The following is a 19,147-nucleotide window of genomic DNA, read 5'->3' as shown; positions in this document are numbered from 1 at the left end:
GCTGATTTTGCTAATGGAATACAGGTATGTTAATAATCCAAAGCAAAGTTGTAAACAGACAATCCAACAACCCCAAAGCCTCCAAAACGACATTTGCAAAAATGGCCAGATGCAGTCAAAGAGAAAACTCAACACATCCCTTCAAATAACAAAGCCAAAAGCAGAATAAAAGGAAAACAAAGAAAAAGTAAAACTAACCCCGCTTCATGTCTGCATCAATTGTCTTTTTTTTTATCATTCTTCTGTTCCTTCCTTTCCTCATAGACGGCGGGGGTGGGGGGTCCACTCCTCCTCTCGTGCGTGCAACTTTGACCCCCACTTTTACGTAACTACTCTTCCTTCCGTATTTCGGCCGCTCTTACCTGTCCCCGTCCTTGCTCCTCTCCCTCTCAATTTTGTCCATCTTTGTCGTACTTTCTTGCCTCAAACAAAAACCTACAGTATTACTTTGACCCCAAAAAAACAAAAAACCTTAAGTATTAGCCTCTTTATAGCTCTCATTTCGTATAATTATTTAAAGAAATACCTTGCTCTAAACGATATACATCTAATACTCTACATGTACGCATACTAAAAGATGGCCCATATTCTAATTCGAATATTTAAGATTTCTCTTATTTATTTATTATATCTATCAACGTATCATATAGTTTTTAACATCCTTTAATGTAGGTGAACTTTTATTTAAATTAAGGGTTTTAATTTGTATACTCTTTTTTTTTTTTTTTTCTAAGAGGAAAGGGCGAGATTTCTGAGATAAAGGAGAGGTGGGATTTAAGAATCGGGAGTGGAATAGGGGGTTTAATTATTAGTATTTTTTCTCCTCCCTCTTAATTCGTAAACTCTTTTGTAAATCATGATGACAAACACGTCCAAATTGTTTTGTTCATCTCTTGATAATTGCATCTATGTAACTATTTAGTTTACGAGTACTTACACTTTAGCTACAAATGAAAACTTGCCGATTACATACCCTTAAAGAGGGATTGTCTTCAATTACATACCCTTAAAGAAAGGGATTTTATTTGGTATTATAAAGGGTGTGTAACAGTGCACTCTTCATTAAATTCAAGATAATGTAGTAATGCATTCCTTTAGTTTAGAAATGAGTTATTTACTTCTTTTGACCTAGTTTGGCCTTGCCTTATATATATAGGTTACCGTAAAAAGTAATGAAAGCTAGTCGATATAAATATTTAGATTAAAAAAAGTAAAATATTTTTGGCGAAAATCCATGCAATTAGAGGTGATAAAAATCTTTAGAAATTTAATTATTCTCTGCTACCAAAACTAGGGATGGAAATGAGTTAAACTTAATCGAATGATTCGCGAGCTTATTAAGTTCAAGTTCGAGTTCTAGCAACTTGAACTACTTAACGAGTTGAGTTCGAAATTAATATATGAAGTATGAGAGCTCATCCAGTTTATTCGGGTTCGATCGAGTTTCACACACACACATATATAATTTTTTATTTATTAATATGAAATTTCTACTTTGTTCCCTGTGTAAAATTATATGAAAAAATATATTTATATTTCTTAAACTCGATTAGGCTCGAACAAATTTGACTGATTTCGATGAGCAAGAATTTGAGTTCGAGTAATGCAAAATAAGATGCACTTCGATATTGAACTCGACTTTCAGGTGCTCGGCGAGCTTGAACTAAAGTTCAAGGTTTAATCCAAGTTTTTTTAGCTCAAGTCGAAATTGAATAATGCATTATTCGGAATCGGGTCGATTCTACTATGCCTCCGCTCAAAACCAAAGAAAAGAACGCATATTCAGAAAGAAAATACAAAAAATTGGATACGAAGAGAGATAACAGAATGATGTTGAGTGAAGTAGTAATAATTTAAGCACACATATATTCAAATCATTAAATACAACTGGGGCACTCTTAAGAAAATGTAGAATAGAAACTACACAGCAAGGAAGTCTGAAAACGGAACTTTTGACTAACTCAACTCCATTCCACTCCTCCCCTTTCATTTTCTCTAATATTTAATTCCATTTTTTTTTTTGGTCCCATTCTTTCCCTTCAAAGCTTCTACTCAACCCAGTTTAAAACTAAATTTAAACATCATTATTAACCTAACAACTTCATTTTGTATTCAGTTACTGGTTTCCTATTGCTCAAAGTTGCTGCTGACTTTTTTTTTTGCTTTTTTTTTTTTTCAATTTTTTAAAAACATTTACTTCCCTCTGTTAATTTCCTTGGTGTTGGATGAGGAGAAAGGGACCAGAATTTTCTTCTTCTCAGCTCAGCAAAAAAGTAGTGCTAATAAAAATCAATTAGAAGCAAAAGCAGCTAGGGTTTTGACTTTGGTTGTCAAGTCTTCTTGGTAGGTGCTTCGTTTGATTAACGGGGCATTTTGATAATATTGGTGGTTTTGCGATGAGAATTTTGAATCTACGCTTTTAGCAAGTGTTGCCGTGAACTTGATGGATCGCTCGGTGGTCTCCGCGATCTCAGCTTCGGCTTTTATCTCCTTTCTTTTGCTCTTTCTCCGATTCTTGCGCGTCTCCGGTAACGCTGAAGGTCTGTTGTCTGTCTTTTTTAGTATTAGTTTTTGTTGTTTAATTATCTTTTCTGGGTTTACTTACTAGCATCCATGAATGATGGAGCTGGTGACAGCGACTGCTAGTTGACTTAAATTGTAATTTGGTTTTGGCTAGGATAATTAATTTTTTTAGTGGATTTTTTTGTGAATTGAGTTAAGAAACTTGTTTGGACTGCGTGGATTGGTCTTTAGCATCAGAATTCATTTGCATATGTATTGGTGGATAGTTGTTGATTATGAAGTAGTGCCACGGGATGAATTTAGCATGATATATTGTTGTCGATACATGAAAGTTTTAATTTTTTTGGGTATATGTGGCACTTATCGTCCTTTTTTTAAAAGAAAAAAAAATTGGAATCGACTAGTTGGGCTATTCTCTAGTTATATTGTTGCGTTATCCAGAAATGAAGATATGTTAAGAGTTAGCATTAGCTAGTTGATGTGTGAAAATTGGTAATTGTTATCTGAATCTTTTATGCAAGACAGGTGATGCATTGAATGCGCTGAAGACCAATTTAGCTGATCCTAATAATGTTCTGCAAAGTTGGGATCCAACCCTCGTCAATCCCTGCACTTGGTTTCACGTCACCTGTAACAGTGATAACAGTGTTACCAGGGTGTAAGCTCCTTATGCCTTGTATAGAAATGGGGCTGTACAATGTACTGTGTAATTGTGGTTTACATTTTACTCTGGAGTTTGGAGAATTGATGGAATGTGTATTTGTATTGCTTCTTCCTCTCAGTGATCTGGGAAATGCAAATTTGTCTGGCCAACTTGTTCCACAGCTCGGTCTGCTCCCAAATCTGCAGTACTTGTAAGTCAACTCTTTTGGATCAGAATTCTTTGCATGGAGTACTTTCAAGACCTTCTGTTGGAAGTTCACTGCATAGTACTATTAAACTTTGATATGCTTGAACTTGTCAAACATCTTGATATGGTTGAGTTACTGAAAAGTTAGGCTCCATGAAGAGCAAAGAGGCAGATTATGTATATCTCTGCATTTCTCTTCCTGTAAAGATTTGTGCTTAGCCATGGCTTGCAATTTTTATTGATGATTAATCATGGATACCTGGCAAGTTTCCATTGGATTATAGGCTTTAGCCATGCTCTAGATGTGATAGGTTTGTTCTTTTTTATTTCTTGCTATAACTTATCCTTCTTGTCGGTGTTTCTTATGATCAATGCTTGCTAATATCTTTTTGGGTTTTTTTGTTTGTTTCTTTCTGGGCAGGGAACTCTATAGTAACAACATTAGTGGAAGAATTCCCAATGAGCTGGGGAACTTGACAAACTTAGTGAGCTTGGATCTTTACTTAAACAGCTTGAATGGTCCCATACCAGACACGTTGGGAAAACTTCAGAAATTACGTTTCCTGTATGAGTTGCTCTTATCGTTTTCTTTAATTTCTTCTCGAACTATATTTAAGTCTCGTGCTGTGGTATGATGTTGGATTCATGTAGTTCATAGAAGTTCCAGGTTGGACTCTTTTGTTTTTTGTTTGTATTGTGGTACAAATAGTTACTTATGCTGAGCAACCGGGTAATGGGCGAGGGAGAGAAAGGGATATATGTAGTTTCCATTTAATCCACATTTGAAACACTTAAAATACATAGTAGACAAAGTCTGCTCTATAGACTAAAAAATGCCATAATAACACGTACCAAAATCCTAATAGAGTTCTCTATTTTGGAACTGTCAAGACCTGTGTGATGCAAAATGCACCAGAATTGTTTTCCATTTTTATATTTTTGTATGATATGGAAAATTTCATCACATCCTGTAGCTGTGAATTAGCTATTTGATGTATAAATTGTGTATTTAGGCAAGTATACTCTGACGAAACGCTTTGACTGTCTAAGACAGTTCAACTGTGAACCAATAATGATTTTCTTATGTTATTGTTGTAACTGAATTAATGCTGATTTTATTTGTCTTGTGCGCTGAACAGGCGTCTAAATAATAATACCTTGACTGGACACATTCCTATGACCCTAACCACTGTCCAGACACTTCAAGTCCTGTAAGTTGGAAAATTGATGCCTTATTTTTCTTCAGTTTTCTTTTGCTAAGTGTGAATTGTAATCCTTGCTGTGTTTTGCTTTTACTCTTTATTCAACTTCTCTTTTGAGTTGGTATACTGTAGTATTACCTGACTAATATTATTACTTCTTATTGTAATAAATAGTACTAATACTGGGTTTAGTTTTCTCCTCTCACATTGATTGCACTGTAAAATGCAGAGATCTGTCGAATAACCAGTTGACAGGCCAAATTCCTGTCAATGGATCCTTTTCACTTTTTACTCCTATCAGGTTCTTTCTCGAGTTCATATGTTTGGACTTTGGTTACCGATTGAGGTATTTTGCTGACTACTTCTGTTCATGTTTTGCAGTTTTCAAAACAATCATTTGGATCCTCTCCCTGTCTCTCCACCACCTCCAATTTCACCAACTCCATCAGCTCGAGGTCTTTTCTTGCTTATTTGCTTGTCATCATTAGATTTCTACTGCTCTTCATGATTTCCTTCCTACTTTCCCTGCTACTTTTTTCCAATAATCACACTTGATATTAGTTTGTCTTGAAAGAGTAGGAATTAAAACTGCTACAAACATTCCACCCTCAGTGTTAACATGTTTTGTTGCATGATCTTATAGTTTAGATAAATTTGGTCATTTGCATGTTTTCCTGAAGAGAGTAGTATATTTGATGAGTGATTTTATTGGTTTTCAAGTCGCTTATGTATTGAATACCTGTCAATTGGCTTTCCAGGCACCAATAGTGCTACTGGCGCCATTGCTGGAGGAGTTGCTGCAGGTGCTGCTCTTCTTTTTGCTGCACCTGCAATTTTACTTGCTTGGTGGCGCAGAAGGAAACCACAAGATCATTTTTTTGATGTTCCTGGTTAGTGTATCTAGAGCCTGACTTAGACCAATCATCATAGTGTTCCATTTAGTGCTCACTCACCGCAGAGATCCTCAGTAATTTGGTTTCCCATTTGTTCAATGGTTCTCATTTGATTGACTTCTGTGCAGCTGAGGAGGACCCAGAAGTTCATCTAGGGCAGTTGAAACGATTTTCTCTACGTGAATTGCAAGTTGCCAGTGATAGTTTCAGCAACAAAAATATTCTTGGTAGAGGTGGTTTTGGTAAGGTTTACAAAGGCCGATTAGCTGATGGATCTCTAGTGGCAGTTAAAAGACTGAAAGAGGAGCGCACTCAAGGTGGAGAGTTGCAGTTTCAAACAGAAGTGGAGATGATCAGTATGGCTGTCCATCGAAATCTACTTCGTCTACGTGGCTTTTGCATGACACCAACAGAACGGTTGCTTGTTTATCCTTACATGGTGAATGGCAGTGTTGCATCATGTTTAAGAGGTAAAGGCCATTAAATTGTTCATGGGGTTTAGCCAGTAATAACGGTCAAAATTTTAAGTTCTCTTTCTTCATTAAGTTCATAGATGTTTATATATACCATGATACTGTTTGGTATGATTTACTTTAAGAAGATAGTCATCATTCATTGGTCAAGTATTATAGTTAGATGTTTGCCTCAACATGGAGACTCACTGCATTCGGTGTCTGCCCCAGCGAGGGCACATTGTGCCTGCCTTTGGGTGTTTTGGGCAAGTCGTTGCATTGATAGCTGCTAACAGGTACTTTATTGCCATGGGTGTTTGACCCACCATGGGCATGTTGCTGCCTCTGATGTTTGCTTTGCCCAACATATGAATGTTGCTGCCTAGGTGCCATAGGATGCATATCGGGATATTTAAGTGCCTGATGGGTGCAACATTTTTCTAAGACAGCCGCAGATGTTTGCCATGGCAAGACCATTGTAGTTAATAGTTTTTGGGCAAAAAGCAGAATACATCTTTTATTAATAAAGATTTAAATGGATTTCTTTTAAACACTTAAAATTGTTTTACCCTTTTTTGGAAAGAAGTGGGTTGCGGGGGTTGTGGGGAAGCATACCTAAGGAGTTGAAATTTCACTTACATTGATACCAACTCTCAAACATCTTTAGCATCTTATTTTTAGAGCTTTAACTACTATTATAGGGATTGTTCTCGGTTGTACTTAAGCTATTGATAATTCTTGTAGAGCGCGCTGAAACTCAACCCCCTCTTGATTGGCCAATAAGGAAGCGTATTTCATTGGGATCTGCCAGGGGACTTGCTTATTTGCATGATCATTGTGATCCCAAGATTATTCACCGGGATGTAAAAGCTGCAAATATATTGTTAGATGAGGAGTTTGAAGCCGTTGTTGGAGACTTTGGGTTGGCTAAGCTCATGGACTATAAGGACACCCATGTCACCACTGCTGTACGTGGTACAATTGGTCATATTGCCCCAGAATACCTTTCCACTGGCAAGTCTTCAGAGAAGACTGATGTTTTTGGGTATGGTGTCATGCTTCTTGAGCTCATCACTGGGCAGAGAGCTTTTGATCTTGCACGTCTCGCCAATGATGATGATGTCATGTTGCTTGATTGGGTAAGTGTATATTGCTCTGTCATGTTTTCCTTTTAACTCTTTAGTTTACTTTGTATTTCTCACTTAATCTTGAGAATTTTAGGAATCATTTTATGTTTCATGAATGTTGAACCTAGACCTGAAAGAATGACACTTATTTGTTGCAGTGTAACTCGGAATGAAAATTTTTTTGTGATCATGTCTCTAGGGTATTATGACTAATTTTAATTTGAACGGAAGTAGGATGTAAGCGAGTTGGGCTTGTTTACCAAAATGGTAACATGTTTTAAGGGCAAGACTTCGCAAAAATGCTGTAGATTTTTTCTGAAATGGTATTCTCTGTGATAGTAGAGGATGGTGAATTTACTCAAGCTTCCACTCTTCCAGAAGCTTGGCTGGTCTCCTATTACATGATTCATTTGCATGGGAGTTTGGAATTTCTCATTTGTCATGATTATCAAGTCTTATTGAGTTCTGGCTGGTTACCAAGCATCTGACTGCTTAGTTCTTTTACTGTGCACTTCTTGTTTTCCTCAGAAAAGATCCAGAGAAGAAAATGTGTGTGTGTTTTTTTTAATCCTTGAATGGATCAAATCATAAATTGTAAAATCTCTGTACCTTCCCTCCTCTCTCTCTCTTTTTGACAAACACACAGTACACACAAATAATAAGAGCAATGTGATAGAACTGAGAAGTAGCAATTTGCCTTTTACCTGAAAGTATGGTTTCATGACTGAATGCTAATTGTTATCAACATTACTCTTCTGACATTTCTGGCCCCATATAATCAATTCCTCCCGATCATTTTAGCTATTGTGATGGTCCTAACTAAATCACCATTTGTAGTTACCTCTACAGTACTTGTGTATTTGTACATCCAGGGTTTGATTTTTCTGAAATGTTCTTTCAGGTTAAAGGACTTCTGAGGGAGAAAAAATTGGAAACACTAGTGGATGCAGATCTTCAGGGTAACTATGTCGAAGATGAGGTGGAACAACTAATTCAGGTAGCTCTGCTCTGCACACAGAGTTCCCCTACAGAGCGTCCCAAAATGTCAGAAGTTGTCAGAATGCTTGAAGGTGATGGTTTAGCTGAGAGATGGGAAGAGTGGCAGAAGGAGGAGATGTTCCGACAGGATTTCAACCATACACACCATCCAAATACTGATTGGATCATTGCTGATTCCACATCAAACCTCCGACCAGATGAACTGTCTGGGCCTAGATGAAATCAAGACATTTATGCCTTGTGTGCTACGACTCCATAGGAGTTTAATTTGTATTTGAGAAAAGATATAGTCTGTTCTCTTTGTGCATATCTTTTTCTGCCCCCCATAATTTTTGCTATTTTCTATATTTAACTTTTTCCGGTGTCAAATTTGTATCATGTAATAGGAATTTTTGACGACAGTAACATTGTCTATAGGTTGCCAGCTGACGTGACGGTGTTTTGGTGCAAGTGAACACATGCCAGGTATCTCTATGAGAGCACCAATTGTACTTTACTTTTTACATTGGATAGTGGTGGAGCTTGTCAATTAAATAAGCACCTTACAAAAATCGCAGTTTCGAATTTTCTGCTCGTGTAAACATCTCGTTTCGTTCGTTTTGAGGATGTTCCTAAAAGTGGTCATTGCTCTTTTACAGATGAAAAAAAAAAAAAAAAACCCTCTTCGAACAAGCTGAAGCTTCAAGCATTAGGCTTGATCGTATAATCTAGAACTAAACTAACACACTGTATACGAGGTTGCAGTCTGGAAATCAAGAAGCCTCTTTAAGCAATTGGTGAATATAGTTTAAAACCCATAAAGTCAATTTCACCTGCAAAGATTCTGATTTTATGCATGTCCAGGTGTTTTTCTCCTTTCTTTTTTCTGAACTTCCCTTTGAAGATGTAAACTGGCATTTAATGAAGTAGGAAGCCGACCGTAAATCAAACATATTGAGAAAAGAGACGCTTTTTTTTAAAAAAAAAATTTTCTTGGGGTGGAAGATAAAAATCATTTTCTTCTGAGCACTACCAATAAAGCTGCTAAACGAAAACTTGTGTACATCATCTTGAGAGGCCTTAACGCCGAACCCAAAACAAATGCGAAAAGTAAAAGGGACGGAACAAAATGTAGACCATTCATGTTCCGTTACTTCTGCCCCCATCTTTGTTTTGTTGTTCCAAATTTGCAGGAGTTTCAAGGCAACTGTAAATTCTGCTTTTGCCTGTGTTGTCAAAACACCTGTCCCCAAAATCATGGCAACCAGCCAGGACGCTGTTGCCATGGTTGCTACCGCTAGTGAAATTCAAATTCCTAGTAACGAATTAAACTGGATCTAATGAATTAATGCTGCTCTTAAACACGAAAAGAAAAGCCTCTATAAAGACGGAAGAAGTGGAATCATTCTAAGAACTATATAATAAGGGCGATATTTGATGCACCCCAACTCAAAACAACAAGAGTAATGGCAAATGCCAATCTGGAAAGGGGACACTTGAAAACGCCATATCAAGGGAATGCAAAAATTTAACTAACAAGAAACATAGGCGCTCAAAGCAAAAAGACACTCCTATTTTGATAGAATATCATGTACAGAACAAAATGTATATTCTTCACCTATGATAATGACTACCCGCTTCACTTTCTTCCAGTGGCAATTCTTGGCTTGCCTTTAATCTCACTTTCCTGCAAAAGAGCAGGAGCACGAATGGCTTTCAGTTAGCAGACAGGATCTCACGTATATCTTATTGAAATAACTAAATTGCAAATGTGGGGGGAAAAAGGGTAGCTTACCTGTACTGAGTGCAGAAGTATGTAGGTCTTTGCAGTTGCTGGATTGTGATTTTCAGCGCCCTTGCTCCAGTCATAACATACCTGCATTACAAAGACCAAAAATTGATCATTGACATAGTTTACACTGCAAATAACATAAACCCATGAAACTACAAGAACTAAGTATATATTGTTGGATAACATGCAATGTCAACTACCTGAAGAACAATTTCACTACTCCAATACCTTCTCTAGAACTCCGTGATACAAGTTCAAATCTAAAGATTCTAGAATTAAGTATTGCTAGCATAAAACAGATGATCCCAAAATAAAATGCTCATAATATTTCCTTTTTTCTTTTTTTTCCTTTCCACTTCTTTCTTCCCCCCACATGGGTTTTTTTTTTTGGTGGGGTTTGGGGGGGGGGGGGGAGAGAACCTGGGGCAGCGGGTGTTGGGCAGAAGAACAAGCTTTATCACAAGGTAATAACACCAATTTTCTAGAACACAATCTAACGAAAGTAAGTCGTACCGAATATGCAAATATTGAACCATCACTGTTGAATGTGCTGCAAGGAATGGGTTGGCTGCACCTCGACATAGCCTAACCAGTAAACAAAATAGTAAGTACAAAAATCCCATAACATAGGATAAGCAGAACAATGAAAATGGGAAAGAATAAGAGGTTGGGAATGTTCCACAACAAAAAATATAAAATATAGCCAATTTTAATTTTCAATTGAAAAAGGAGACTAAAAAGAGGGAAAGTTAATTTAAAAAATCATACTATTATATGATTCTCAAATGAAATTCAGACAGCAGCATGGAAAAACCCAGTAAGGCCTAGCATGTGTTCAATTTTCCCCAAGCTTTGATATGAGGAACTAGAAAAACTAAACCCATGAAAGACTTGTCTTGTAAATTTATGACAACTGAGATTGTACTCAAGATCTTTTTAGGAAAAATCTCATCCACTCCCTTGCATCAATAAGCCTGAGGAATAGTTAGGAAAAACACTAGCTGTCAAATACAGAAAATCTCTTAATAACTCCAGTGGAACTGACTATAAGCATACATTGGAATAAAAAGGGCAAAAAACCTTAGTGGCCAATGAACTATTGCTTGCGTCGACTTTTGACCATCAAACAATTTTTCATCATTATTTGGCCACTAAATTGACTAATTAGTACAACCATGGCCATTTCGTGGATTTTGGCTCTTAATCTACAAAAAATCGGAATGCTTAAGAGGTTTTTTGTCCACCACTAAGTGTTAATTGTATTGGATGAATTCTGGAGTTGGTAAAAATACCACATGCGCTAATCTTGAAGAACTGCAAGAAATAGGATCTGATACATTTAGTACTGGAGTTATTTTGCTGGAATTTAATGGAGCAAGGGTATAGGGTCTAATTAGTGGTGGACAGAAATACCGTTGGATGTTCTGATTGTTTTGTAGATTAAGAGCCAAAATTCATGAAATGGCCACGGTTGTGTTGATTAGTTAGTTTAGTGGCCAATTTATGATGAAAAATTGTTCGATGATCAAAAGTCGACGCACGTTATAGTTTAATGATCGGTAAGTTTTTTGCCGGAAAGAAAAATACCTTAAGCCTCTGTTTGCTATCCTTGTCCCAGAAGTTGAAGGCACCATCAGAACCAGCAGTTGCAAATGTATGATGGACCTGAGACAAAGGAATGTCAGATCTTGCAAGGGAGAAGAGCCAAACTGGAAAAATGTATGGCACTCAATCGCATATAGGTGCACAGCATTAGGGATCTGTAATTCGCATAAGATGATAAAATGACTGTTTAACAAGTTTTAAGATGCAGACAACTGATTCCAGACGGACCATGTGAGTATAAAATCCAGTAAAGATAAAAACAAAGGTAAGTTTCTGAAACCCTTTTCTGCTTTCAAACATGAAATGAACAAAACAAACATGACCCTGAGCCAATTCTACAAGCCCAAATCAGGCTGTGCTCACCTTGATCAAGTGTTACAGCTTACAGGTTCATCACCAAGATCTTTTCTTGTTTCTGAGCAAAGAATTTACTGGCAAGGGGAAGCTAATGAACACAACATGTCAATCAATTGATCCAAGGAATAAGAGATTTTCCTTTCGATTCTTTTGGACAACTTTATCCATTTAACCAAATTATTGATAAAGAAAAGCGCAGTATAGCACCAAGAAGTCACCAGTTCAGGGAGATTAAATAAGTTATCAACATCAGAAATTCATGGCCAAACATGTCAGGGAACTACAAATATGGATGAGGTTTTCATTATGTATTCAACTAATCCAAATAATTGTAATCAATCAAGAATTATGTGTCAGGTAAAGAACCCCATAATGCAAACATTATGAATGCAGAAAAAAATCTACTACAAAATTACTATTACTTCGTTTGAACCTCTGAAGACTACATTCAACATCCAACTGACAAAAGATTTCGATGTATAGTAGCTACATCTTCATCTCCATGAAAGTTTGAAGAGAAGTTGGCTTACTAAACAACCAAATAAAAAAGGAACAATTAAAATCAGATGAAAAGTTCTTACAGGGTGAAAGTTCAGCGAATTGACAGAATAAATCTCGTTGCCCTCTCTGTGGCACTTAAAGGTGAAATTTTTATTTTGTTGTGCATCATCAAGATGATGAACTCCAACCCTGCCTTCTATGGAGCCAACCTGGAGAGCAACAATGCCACAGATAACATCATTAGCAAAATTCACAAGAAATAAGAACTAGAAATAAGTTCATTTAAAATAATACTAATTGAAAAGCACCCCCAAGCTTTTTCTCAAAAATTTCAGTATGACACAATTTTGTTTTCATCACTGAGAAAATGTCAAGTGAAGCTAAGAAAGATTACCATTGGATGAGCAGAAAACTCATCAATGATTGTTCAAAAGACTACTAGAACAAAAAATTTACTTACCAGAAAACCTTGCTGATCAGGAAAGGCAGCTAAACACCTCGTCTGGTACTTTAGCGGCGAAGTGATTCTCTTGAACTCTGTCTGCAGTTACAAATAAACTATATTGACTTTTTCTCAAATTCAAAATGTTAGCAGTCTACTTTTCATTGAAAAGCAACATTTCAGTGGAAAAGGATAGAGAAAGTTACAATCAAGTTGTCTATAATATAATTATGCAATCATACAAGTCCTAAGCAACTACCACGATAACAGCAGACACGAGAGCATATGAAATTGCAACCCCACTTCTACCTTCTTTTATGAAAACACTTAACTGTCAGTTTTGGTTGAGAAGTTGCATAGGGTTCCAAGCCACAATGTAGACTATAACAGTTTTACGAAGTTAATTCTGCCATGTGACACCCAAACCGGAGAAAAAGAAAACTTTGTGAAGAATAAAGAAAACCATTAAGTACTACCAACCAATTAAGCTGAAGCCTAATTTGTTATACATACATATAAACACTACCCATGCACAAAGCTTCGAAAAAATGTCAAAGCAGTGAATTCAAGTATAACTAACTTGCAGAAGCCACCACTGATAGAAGAAGAAATACATGAATCATTAACTATATGTCTGGACAAAGTAGGGATTTCTTCCTCGACAAGGGAGAGAAGGGAAACAGTGAAATCAAAGATTTCATTTTTGGAATCAAAGATTTGGAAGCAGTTCAACCACTGACAGGTTGGTACTATTTCTCATACCAATTCAAAAGTAGTTTACAGCCAGATAAACTTCTCCCTTACATGATCACTGGTGATAGAAAAAAGATAGAACAAAATGTTTCACATCTAACATCAATTTAAAGCTGGGTTTCTGCTTGCAAAGTTGGTCAATTCTGGGGGGGAAACAATACAAATCTTCAAGGTCGAAGCCTGTTATAAAATATTCTGATACAGAGTCATCGTAACTGAAGCTCAAACCACTTTGGCCAGTCATGTAAATCTTTTCTTTTCCTCCTGATAAAATTTTTTACTCCACCTCCCCCCAACGTCAGGAGATTCAAGAAGTTCATACATCATAAGCATCCTTTGTCACTGAGTGGTAGTCCTCAACATTCTAATAGGGGACTACCACAATACATAGACAACAAATAGACTTCAAACTTTGACTCAATATATATATATATATATATATATATAGTTTGATCCTTGATGGCACCTAAAGCAAGGAAGACCGAACATGGTCTTAGAGAACAATCTGGAGCATATGTCCGAAGAGATATCCATTGGTGTAGGAGTACATATTAAATTATATACCATTTCTAAGTCACTGAAAGCAGTTCTTCGTTTCATCAAAGACAACGTTCACACTAGCATGATCTTACTTCTATATTATATTACACCAATAACTTCCCAACCAGTTCTTTGAGTTCAGTCATTTGTAATAGAAAATAAATACCTGAGGGTTCTGCAAATTATACACTATAAGATTTCTGTCAGCAGTTCCAACAACCATCAGAGGATATCTAACAGTAAGGGCATAGCAGCGCTCAGGAAGTTGTTGAACATGAGCTGGATTCGGCTGTCTCAAATCCCAATACCTGAAAGAGAAAACTAATTAGAACCATGATGGTGACCAAGGGAAGATTCTCCACTTTCAAATGAAAGAAAAACAAAAGGATGATTAATCAGGTTCACACAAAACTTCAGAGGGGATCATTAAAAAAAGAATAGTAACAGAAAGCCGATTAACACAAAAGTCTCACATCTGTTGAGACTAGCATGGGATCAAATGAAAATCAAGTGCAATTTTCAAAGGGCACAAAGTTCAGTAAACCCATAGAACCATTGACATATTTCGGAAAGCATGGAGATTATAACATTAAGCAGGAACACAAAACTTCAACGGCAATGCACACTAGGAGTATAGATGATGTCTGCCCAACAATACATGTGTCTTGAAAATGATCTAGTTATCTTATTCCAAAAGCCAGTATGCATGACGAACGATCAATCACTGAATATAGATATATCAAAATCCAAAGACAGGATATAACAAGTTCAGATTTCACAAATTCTAGTCATCAACATACAAGGAAAAATAACATTACACTAGCATATAATATAGTAATAGTACACGAGAGAAAATACACAATTGGTGAGTCCAATTAAAATTTTAAAAAGAGTTAAAATCAATGGCCACCTCAATGTCTTGTCCCAGCTTCCAGTTACCAACATGTTCATTTCAGGGACCCAAGCAATCTCCTTGATGGGGGCATCATGCATGGCCACTTGCACTGGCTGGCCACCAGATAACAGAGGCCACATCTTGGCTTGCTTATCACATCCTCCAGAAAAGACAGTAGTTCCATCGTCCTTCCACGTGGAGCACAGAACCTACCACACATTAAAACTGAAGGGTCAAGGAACAACCCAAAATCATACATAATTGGAGAACCATATAGCACAGGGATCAAATACATTACCGGTTGGTCATGCGCCATTGCAGCCTTAGGCAAAGTACTAACATTGGTTCCAGACCGCATTACCTCCCAACATCTCACCTACAAGATGCAGCAGTATTGCTCACAATTCTAAGCTCCAGTCCCCAAAATAAAGAAAAATTTCCACCACTCACACACAAGAGAGAGAGAGAGAGAGAGAGAGTTTATCTACAGCTACTGAGGCTTAAGTAACAGAAAAACATAAGTCAATGGTGGCACCCCAAAAAGTTTATATCAAAATCGATTATTTCACCATCAAACTAAAAAGTTCAGGTGCACAAATCCTCCGTTTAGACATCAAAAACATTATTCCAAAACCTTTGAACAACTAATAGCAGGACTAACATTAAAAAGTAAAATAGTAAAGCAACAACATTAATTAAAAAAAAAAGGAATTCTATGAATAAAGCATTGAATTGAAGAGGGAAACAGCTCCCACCTGATTATCCCAAGAAGTGGCGACAAGGAAGTTAGCCTTCGGACTGAAACAAAGGCTGGACACAGAATCACTGGGCGGTTGCACCACCTTCAATTAACACCCAACCAAGAATCGCAATGGTAATAAGTACAGCAATAATAGCGAAAAGAAATAAAGGAAAGAGCAGAACAATAGGAAAAGAAAAAATCAACCTCAGCAGAGCGGTTGGGGTTGTAACTTGAAGCAGCTGCTGCTCCAAATGTCGCCATTAAAACTGGAGCATTACAACATACGAAAGGAATTAAAAATCAAGAAATAAAAGAAAACAAAAAAAAAAGTCTTCATAAAATTGTATTACCATCAATAATCGAAAACAATCGCGAGAGCTAGTACTGCAGAAGGAAGTAGAAAGCAATCTCGGTAGAGGAAAAAAGGCGTACCAAAAGAGTAGAGCTACAGCGGAGGAATGATAAACCCTAGAAGAAACCTCTAATTTGTAGGAAATTTTACTACAAGGAGAATTTCTCAGTACTAGGATTTTGAAAAGGAGAAAAGAGGGAAGTACAGGCAACCAGGCCCCGACAAAGGAAACTGAAAACTACTAAAAGTGAAAAGCGAACGAGACAGCGACTGAGGGGCGGGAGTGTATGTATAGACGCCGCCTTGTACCTTGTTATTGTACTAGTAGTAGCAGCTCACAATGGCAGCAGCAGAAGTGTGTTTACAGACCGCGTTCCGGCAACGCTACGCCTTAGCGTAGAGAGAAAGCTAATAAGCCGAAGCGGTTTACTTGAATTGCGACTGAGATCTGTTTCCCGGGTTGATTTTCAACTAAACTTTGCTCAAGTAAATTCCCAGAAAATGTGAACTGGCTTTTCCAGAGACGGTGGCGATTTTTGAATTTCATTCCAAAGGTGAAAAATGCATCAACAAAATGCATTCTTTTAAATTAAAATGTAATTTACAAATACGTTATTTGATTTTTCACAAATTTGTTGAAATAGGAAAAAATTGGCTCAAGAAAGCATTAGCGCTTTTTGATGTACAGGTATATATATATATATATACATCACATATGGCTAGCACGAGTCCATTCTTTTTTTCTTTCCAGCCCCTCCCCCTTAAAATATATATATTTTTTAATGAAATGAGTTTATGTTTGTTATCCCTTTTTTCTTCTTCTTCTTCTTTTTTGGGTTAAATATGAGAGGGACTTTGAATTATTAGATGCCAAATTCTTTTTTTTAGGCCAAATTCAAAAGATTATACTCATCAAAAGCCAAACTATTACCGATTATTATTCTATTAATCCATATAAATCTCATTTTCTCAGACTCCCCGTCTCTTAAAACTTGGAATTTGTAGGAATTAAACCGATTTTAGATATATAGGTCAACCCAAAAAATATGTGTTAAAATTGATTAATTTATACTAAGCTTTTTCATAACCAATCCTAACAATAAGAAACAGTTTTATAGAGTTAAATTGTGCGTGTGTTTAAAAATGTTTTTATACCAAAAAAATTTCCATTTCCTACGTCACATTTTCAACTACATAATTAAATCATAAAAGGCATTACCCTACTTATTCTAAAAAAATTATTTTAAATAATCTCCTCTCATGTACTGTTTGGACTTAGCAGCAAAGCAACTTTTGTATCTGTAAAAGTTTCGAACACATTTTCACTTTGCACTTTGGATCTTAATTAGCCTTTTAATCGTAGTATCTCGTTCCTAAGAATAATTAAGACGATCAAAATCAGTCTCTGTCTTGGAGAGAGAGCCATTATAGGAATTTAACCCACAATGTCCATAGGCCATAGCTGCTGCACTAATCCCAATTTATCCAGTACTTTGAGGCTCTGGGTCTGGGCCTCAAGTCTGTTAACCTTAAGAAAGCTCAGTTGGTTTACGGCTTGGGCTTAATTTGCAGGATTATTATTGGCTCGAAATGTGCAATACCTTCTTTTTTGGGAAAATCATCCAAAACGTCCTTCACATTTTGTAAAATGACTTTTTTCGTCCCTCACTTTTAAAAGTGTAATTTTATGTCCCTTAAATATTCACATCGGTCAAATTTAGTCCTTAACTAGGTTTCCGATCATTTTTTGGCCGGAATCCATCACGTGCAAGGCACGTGATCATTTTTGAAGGGTAAATTTGTCAAATTATATTTTACATAATCTGATCTATAGTCCTCCACATTTGATAAAATAAATTTTTTCGTCCCTCACATTTTGTAAAATGATTTTTTTCATCCCTCACATTTCACAAAATGAATTTCTCCATCCCTCATATTTCAAAAAATGAATATTTCCATCCCTCACTAATTATGTGTGTGAATACATTTTTTTTAAACACATGTATTTTAAGTATCTGCGTTGTCATCTAGTTAATAATTATTGGATTTTAAGAAAATAAAAAAAAATTAAAATATGATGTTTATGAAGGAGAAATAGTAATATAATAAAAAGTGTGTGAGAGAGCGGCACAGAAAGTGAGACAAAAAATCCGTTGTGTGATTTACCTACAGTTTCAAGTTCTACAAGCAAGCATTGGGGGTTAAGAACAATCAATAGTGCGAAATGTTGGAGAAATGTACTGCAAAACACCTCACACGTTGTAAATTGCAATTCACAAGTTGTAAAATTAATTGATAATAGCTAAATTTCCTATAGTAATTGGTGAATCGCACGCATAATGCAAAAAGTTACTATGTATTGGCAATGAATCATGTCTGTCCGCACAATTTCAATTTGTTAATAAAACATTTTGTAGACTAAGCTTGCAGTCATGCCTTGCCATAAATAGTTGTTATCTCCGACAACACTCCTTATCTAATTCCACAATTGATGAATAATGAAGAAGTAAAAATTCAAGAAATTGTTGCATGGCGTCAGTTCTCTTAAATAATTTTACCACAAAGTTTCCGAGAAGGTTACCAACGAGGAAGTTCCAAGGTTAGTGTCTCCCCGTATAAGATTTACTCCTACCAAAAAGAGACAAGGAAAACAATAAGAAAAGAAAATAAATTGATCAGTACGTCACCTGATAATACTAGCTATTTGAGTATGATAATTTTACCAGTCAACTGGGCTGGAATGCTACGTACGTCCACCTTAATCCTTCAACTTCTATCCATGGTTCCTTTTCATTTCTTTTTTCTTATTTCGATTTTTGACCAAGACGCATGGCCAACAACTTTTTTATAATATATTCAGTCTGGCGATCAGGGAGTGATATATATATATACACATATGTAGGCCAAGGAAATGGCCATGGAGATGAAGAAAGTTAAGGTGGGTGGGGACGATAGAAAGGCTATGAAGAAAAATCATACTTACTACAATTTCAGTATTCGGTTAATCAAGTAGGTACATGTTGAGATAAAAGAAGCACTTGCTTAGGTACATAAAAAGGAAAAAAAGAAAAGAAAAGATCCAAGTTCACCATATATATCCTTAAACGTGATTTTTTTTTTTTTTTCAGTTGGAAGGTGTCCGG

At 36.4% G+C, this 19,147-nt stretch overlaps 2 protein-coding genes across 4 annotated transcripts; one reads left to right on the top strand and one right to left on the bottom strand.

Annotated features, from left to right (window-relative positions):
• Nucleotides 1–1,977: 1,977 nt before the first annotated feature.
• LOC113761139 (BRASSINOSTEROID INSENSITIVE 1-associated receptor kinase 1) lies at nt 1,978–8,549 on the top strand. Its single transcript, XM_027303998.1, has 11 exons — nt 1,978–2,540; nt 3,049–3,181; nt 3,306–3,377; nt 3,795–3,938; nt 4,513–4,584; nt 4,805–4,876; nt 4,957–5,030; nt 5,334–5,465; nt 5,597–5,938; nt 6,665–7,059; nt 7,949–8,549. Exons 1-11 carry the CDS (start codon nt 2,444–2,446, stop codon nt 8,264–8,266), a joined length of 1,851 nt encoding a protein of 616 aa, XP_027159799.1. The 5' UTR covers nt 1,978–2,443; the 3' UTR covers nt 8,267–8,549.
• An 860-nt stretch (nt 8,550–9,409) lies between these two features.
• LOC113761675 (protein RAE1-like) lies at nt 9,410–16,534 on the bottom strand. 3 transcript variants are annotated; one of them, XM_027304760.1, is made up of 12 exons: nt 16,003–16,534; nt 15,857–15,918; nt 15,666–15,752; nt 15,209–15,286; nt 14,926–15,119; nt 14,182–14,323; nt 12,741–12,821; nt 12,361–12,489; nt 11,405–11,482; nt 10,331–10,402; nt 9,821–9,901; nt 9,410–9,712 (listed from the first exon to the last, which is right to left on the bottom strand). In XM_027304760.1, exons 2-12 carry the CDS (start codon nt 15,911–15,913, stop codon nt 9,665–9,667), a joined length of 1,047 nt encoding a protein of 348 aa, XP_027160561.1. In that variant the 5' UTR covers nt 15,914–15,918; nt 16,003–16,534; the 3' UTR covers nt 9,410–9,664. The 3 variants fall into 3 exon arrangements, with proteins under 3 accessions (XP_027160561.1, XP_027160563.1, XP_027160562.1); XM_027304762.1 differs by having other exon boundaries at nt 16,085–16,534; XM_027304761.1 differs by having other exon boundaries at nt 16,314–16,534.
• Between the last annotated feature and the right edge of the window lie 2,613 nt (nt 16,535–19,147).

This window comes from Coffea eugenioides, chromosome 2 (genome assembly GCF_003713205.1).
Source record: "Coffea eugenioides isolate CCC68of chromosome 2, Ceug_1.0, whole genome shotgun sequence".
Classification (NCBI taxonomy): domain Eukaryota; kingdom Viridiplantae; phylum Streptophyta; class Magnoliopsida; order Gentianales; family Rubiaceae; genus Coffea; species Coffea eugenioides.
The sequence above is the reverse complement of the archived record's forward strand: the minus strand, read 5'-3'. Positions and strand labels throughout refer to the sequence as shown.

Excerpts from the sequence above, each read along its gene's own strand:
- LOC113761675 (XM_027304760.1), bottom strand. The coding sequence starts at position 15,913 with ATGGCGACATTTGGAGCAGCAGCTGCTTCAAGTTACAACCCCAACCGC. Across the intron at positions 11,483-12,360 it reads ATTCGCTGAACTTTCACCCT|GTCCATCATACATTTGCAAC; the intron begins GTAAGAACTTTT and ends CCTTTGTCTCAG. Across the intron at positions 9,902-10,330 it reads GTTCAATATTTGCATATTCG|GTATGTTATGACTGGAGCAA; the intron begins GTACGACTTACT and ends TTTGTAATGCAG.
- LOC113761139 (XM_027303998.1), top strand. The coding sequence starts at position 2,444 with ATGGATCGCTCGGTGGTCTCCGCGATCTCAGCTTCGGCTTTTATCTCC. Across the intron at positions 3,939-4,512 it reads CTTCAGAAATTACGTTTCCT|GCGTCTAAATAATAATACCT; the intron begins GTATGAGTTGCT and ends TGCGCTGAACAG. Across the intron at positions 5,939-6,664 it reads TGTTGCATCATGTTTAAGAG|AGCGCGCTGAAACTCAACCC; the intron begins GTAAAGGCCATT and ends TAATTCTTGTAG.